At 37.4% G+C, this 6,000-nt stretch overlaps 1 protein-coding gene across 1 annotated transcript in view; it reads left to right on the forward strand.

Moving 5' to 3' along the window:
* Positions 1-4,995, forward strand: part of LOC141337880 (uncharacterized) — a 128,380-nt gene extending 123,385 nt beyond the window's left edge. The window contains exons 12-13 of the mRNA XM_073843461.1: positions 2,873-3,022; positions 3,207-4,995. Coding sequence (XP_073699562.1) covers positions 2,873-3,022; positions 3,207-3,225 — 169 coding nt within the window. The 3' untranslated portion in view covers positions 3,226-4,995. The remainder of the gene's footprint in view (positions 1-2,872; positions 3,023-3,206) is intronic.
* Positions 4,996-6,000: the final 1,005 nt, after the last annotated feature.

The raw sequence follows: 6,000 nt of genomic DNA on the forward strand, positions 1-6,000 counted from the left end.
TTATAGCACTTTATCTATTTGTGTCAATAGATGGCATTGAACTCTTGTAGTTGCATCCAGTTTGGGGTTATACAATCAGTCTTCCCTTGACTGAACCTGGCACTTAATATCTCAGATTCTTTGTTTCCACTGTATGGTCAGGTATGACTGTGTCTCCCATAGACAGCTTATTCTGTCAATTTTTCTATATACTAAAAGTTACCACGACACTCTCTTCATTTAGTCATTGTGCTGCCACCACCCAACAGTTGCTGGAGCTGAATTTTTTTAGCTTACCTGGTAGGCCCACTTTATCTGGCTTATAGAGCATTGGGAAGGTTACAGATTAACATGCATCTGTTCTTGTTACAGTAGCACTTGCATCTTAAATGTATGTAACACAGTTTGGGTTTTGGTCCTTTCCATAGGGAGCCGTAATGTCAGTTAATGTCGATGTAATATTGAACGTGACTCACTAAAAGGAAACGTCTTAGTTGCATGTGTAACCCTCGTTCCCTCCTTTAGGGAACGTTACATCCTTAATTCCACAACCTTGAACTGTGCTGAATGACGAGATGCTTCTCTGCTCCTCAGCATAAACCTGAATGAGTGGATGCACACCACTGTCTTATATATCATACATGTGTATTGGGAGTGGCTTGGCATGCAAATTCCCATTCCCATTCTTACCATTGAGTTAAGTGCTGCAAATGTGATTTGTGTAAATACTCACCCATACTTGTCCTCTTCCTCTGTTGTGACATTAGTATAGCCTAGTGCATTTCACACATGCTGCTAGTTTCACTTTCACTTTATATAAAAGTCTGTATGCTTGACATTTAAAATAAATGTTATTTATATGAATGCTACTACAATTTTTATTTGTTTTGTATATTTCCAATTTAAGTTTTAATCCAAATGCATGTGCTAATGGAGTAAACAACAAGTGCATGTTCTCTCTTTCTCTTCTTGCTGTCAAGTGTTAAACACTAAAATGATTATTTTGGGGAAAAAAACTGCAGGGAGACTTTTAAATACGTTTATATAAATAATGTGAAAAAGGTGGTCTTGGCACACATTGTTTTTCCAAAGACAAGTTTCCAAATGCACACAGTCTAAATGATAACAGTGCCACACTCTGAATCATGCAGCACACCAGCCTTTTGCAATTTAATAATCACACGAAGAGTGATCCCCACTCTTGTTCCCTGAGATCTATCTTTCCGCTCATTTTAGATTCAACCCTAATCAAACACACCTAAACCAGCCAGTTAAGATCTTCAATAGCACTTGTGATGTGTCGTTCATGAACGATTCATTCAATATGAACAGATCTTTAATATGTCGTGGAACGACGAGTCGTCTCAGAAATGAATTTGCTCATTTTGTGTTGACCGTGCATGTGCACCATCCTATTGGTTCTTTATAGGAAACAGAAATAATTAGTTCACCTCTCAAGTCTTTTGTTCTTTTGTCACGTGGCGTGACCACGATATTGAATACACAAATTTGTTAATAATTCCCAACCTTCCTTACAAACACATTTACAGTGATGTGTTGCTGGTCTCAAAATGATGTTTTATTAACAAGGTTCGGGAGGAGCACGATCAGATAATCAATCCATTCGGCACAGGTGCAACTTGTTTAACCAATCATTGAATTAGTGCATCATCTATATATTGCCAGCCGTCTTACCTCCATCCAGCGACAGTTTCTTGTCATCCCTCCTCCAACCCTACTCCCCACTTCTAATCTGTTTCTATCCTAAACTAGCAGGGGGAGTTCTCTGGGTCCGGCCTGTATTCCGGGCCCGGAACCCTTCCCCAGGACAGCACGCCAAAATATGCTTATTACTCGCTCAAGCAGATTAGATGTAAGGGCGAACTCGTGAATTGTAGCTTTTTATTTTTTCACAATTTATACATTTGTGAATTTTTATCATGGTTAACATTGAATGTGGTAATAAAGGGGCTTTAAACCGTATCCGTATGATCAGGACAAATCACTTTGATAAAGCTAAGATACCTACATAAATGAAAAGTGTACAGTTAATAATATATAATTTTTGTATTTGTTGTAAGATACTGAGCCAGATCCAGGCATATGACAAAAGAATGAATGACTTGAAACCCAAAAACTGGAGAGATGAACTAAATCTGTTTCCAGGACTGTGTAGCTTTATAGCCTGTGGGACTGGGAAACTAACAGACTGCATAACCTGAAACAATTAATTAAGCCTTTCTTCTCCCCAATTACCTCCTCCTCCTGCTGGAGCAAGGGGACAAAGTTCTCGAGGACCATACTAGACAGTATCAAAAGCTATCTACTGTACAATGTCAATTTAAACACCACATACAGAGCAGCGGCATTTGAAAATGGTCCTTGATAGGACTTTGCCACTTTTGTGGTTTGGACACTGGCAAGGCACAGATCCCCCTTCACTGTCATTGCTGAAGACGATCTTGTCAGTGGCATTATGAACACAGAGGTATCTGTGTTGTACCGGTCTTGTCACAGTACACTGTCTGGAGAAACACGCAGGACCACGTCTACAGTTTTTTTAATCATGAAACACAAGGGAATAAGCCACATTAAAGGCTTGAAAAGACACACGTAAAAACAAGTAGACTGGACGAAAAGGAAGGTACAAGCAGGAAACTCAGGAACCAAGGCAGGGGTAAAACAAGGAAAACAAGTCCACAACACTGACACCTCTGGAGTATTCTCATTAATCTCTTGGGGATTCCTTTAAACCCTTCCTTTAAAAAAAAAAAAAAAACAGTGCATTTGATGTTTTGACTATTAAACTTTTTTTCTGACATTCCATGTCGTTGCTACATGTTTTTTTTCTTTAACAATAAATAAAACTAACATAAACATCATGTTTTTGTAGATTATCTGGCTGTATGGTGATGGCAGTAGGTTGTGCTGCTCTGGCATCAGCTCTGAAATCAAACTCCTCACACCTGAGAGAGCTGGATCTGAGCTACAATTTCCCAGGACCATCAGGAGTAAAGCGGTTCAACCAGCTAAAAAACCTCAAGTAAGTTCAGTTTTCCATTTTAGTTAGCAGTTAAATGAAAACATTTACCTGTGGATCTCCAAAATAAAAACCGTTTTAAAACTTTCCTTGTGCTTCAGAGGCATTGCAGAGGGAACGGATAAGGGGGGAGTTGTTGCATTTATTTTATTCCCTGATGTCTTGATGATATCTTTTTATTGAGCAGAATTCAGTGGAGATCTTAAAACAATGATGGGTAACCAGCTACGGGACAGTGCAAATTCTGTGGTGTTTTACTCAGAAGTGAAGTCAAGACCATACCCCCAAGTTCAAGACCAGATCCTCAAAGACCAAGACTAGGACCACACTGTTACAGAACTGATCTGTAGCCTTTCCGTTCGTTCACCACCAGGTGTCACACTCTTACCACATGGACTCTTGCATCACACAAACTCTCGCACCACAACTACATTTCCCATAATCCCCGGTCCTGGCACTGGCCTCAGACTGTCTGTTACACACACTGCCTGACACACACACACACACACACACACACACACACACACACACATACATACAGTACACGCACAGAGACAGACAGACAGACAGACAGTCACAGCCACTGTCAGTCTATGAACATGTATAAGTATTCCTGTTTTTGCTGTTTCATCTCTGATTTTCTGGTTCTTTAGTAAGATTTTCTTGGTTATTTAGTTATTTTCTTTTTTGTAGTTCAGTTATTGTGTTGGTTTTGCTGACCCCTGAAGCCAATGAAAAAGACAAAAAGTGGCAAGAAAGTTTGATTGGAAACTATTGAATTTTTTAAAGGGGTCATGAACTGCCTTTTTTATTATTTTGTACTGTTATCTAAGGTCCACTTGAAACTATTGAATTTTTTAAAGGGGTCATGAACTGCCTTTTTTATTATTTTGTACTGTTATCTAAGGTCCACTTATAATGGTAGCAAGATTTTTACATTTAAAAAAAAATCCTAATTTAGAAGTAATAGGCCATTTTCTGTCCTGTTTTGACCCCTCTCATCAGAACACTTAAATAGGCATGGCAGATTGTAAACTCTTAAGTAAACACCCACTGCTATGATTGGCTAATAGTTGTGTATGGTTGACAGTGTATATTCCTCATAGATAAAAACAGTTCATACTTGTGTTGCGACAATAATGTCAGATAAACGATACATGTGCAAATTGCTAGGCAGGGCTAAACAGGCAGTCCTGTCGTAGCAGGCATTACTCTTCTGTGAAGGTGGTGCTTGTCCACAGTATTACATAATAGAGGAGAACATTCCAAAAGCTGTCATTTTGGTAGACTGGCTTCAATATAAACTGTTTCAAAGACTAATGACAAAGTTTTGAGTTCTAAAACTTGCAGGATGTTTTTTACAGTGCAGTATAGTTCAGTATAGACCCTCTTATATGTCAAGGGAAAATGAAGGGAATTTTGGTATCTCAGTTCATGACCCCTTTGATAATGCATCAGCTCAGGAGGCAAATTATTTCCAGAGAGAATCACAGGCTTCAGTTTCATGTTTCAGATCATCAGAATGGAAATGTTTCTTCAGTCAGAGACACTTTTTGTGTTTCTGTCAGTCTAATCAAACACTTATAGAGAAACACCTGGTGAACTTTAGGCTGAGGTTCCACTGCATTATTGTGTAACATTAATATTGTGTAATATTTATCCGGGTGTATTTTTGTGGAGATCATGTATTTTTAGCTGCACATACATTCCTTTAAAGCAGTACATAATTGCTTAACTTTCACCATCCCACCTGTGGGTGTCACACCCTTGGACTATTTAGTTTGGTTTCTCCCATCTCCTCAACTGCTCTGTGTGTTTTGGTTCCTGCCTAAATTCCCACACCTGTGTATCCCAATCAGTCTGTCTATTTAATGTGTGTGTTTTCCCCTGCATTCTGTCGGTCTTTAATGTTACCACTCCGTGTTCCTGTGTCTGCCTGTTTCCCATTGGATTTATTAAATATTCATCTTTTACTACGTCGTTGTTTGTGTGTTCCTGCCAGTGGGATGCTTGGCGCTCTTTTTTCCGTTGTCCTTTTTCTCTAACCATCAAATGTAAATTATATATCATTTGAAAGCTAGAAGCTCAAGTATCATCCTGTGAAAACCATTTTGAAATCGGATATTGCCTTACTATGGAAATGGAACTTTAAAATTGTTTGGCGGCCTCCTCCCCCTTAACGGTGTCATATTACAAAATGCATTATGGTCTTTTAGAATCACAACATTTTACAATCTTGACAAAAAAACATATCATTGGAAAGGTCTGAGTCTCAGAATTGCATATTTGGTGGTAATTTTGTGATAGAATGAAATTTTCTGAAAAAATTAGACTTCTGACAGAAAAATACATACATATATATACAGTAGTCAACATTTGAAGTGGATCAAAAAAGTTCATCAAAGTTGTCCTAAGATAAGAACGGGTATTCTTTTTGGTTTTAGGACAAATTTGATGAAAGGTTTTGATCCACTTCGAATGTTGACTACTGTATATGGCATTTGGATGGCACCCATGTCTGTTTGTGGTATAACGCCCTAAACAAACTATCACAGGAACCTTAATTTTTTACATATCAACTTCAAATTTGGAACATAACTTTTTTTTTTTTTCAAATTTAGCATAAAACCCATTATGTAAAATATGTATTTTATATAAAATATAAAAATTGTACAGTGCATTTTATTACAGTAAATTTAAACTTCTGTAATTTATTGATACTTTTTTAAAATTCTTTTATAATCTTCTGCAATAATCTGCTGATTGTCGTCTTTAAAAAGAGACCAGCCTTAGATCTGTATTCCAAAGTGTTCATGAATTACAACAATTAAAGTTTGGATAATGCACTTTCATTTTAAAAAATGGGGGGTGACAGTATGTCAAAATATATATTAATATATTAAACTCAATCTGAATGATCTAAAAGTTCAAATCTAAGTAGCAGTTATAATGTATATCAATTCTAAACATTATAATAAAAA

Source organism: Garra rufa, chromosome 1 (genome assembly GCF_049309525.1).
Source record: "Garra rufa chromosome 1, GarRuf1.0, whole genome shotgun sequence".
In the NCBI taxonomy this organism is placed as follows: domain Eukaryota; kingdom Metazoa; phylum Chordata; class Actinopteri; order Cypriniformes; family Cyprinidae; genus Garra; species Garra rufa.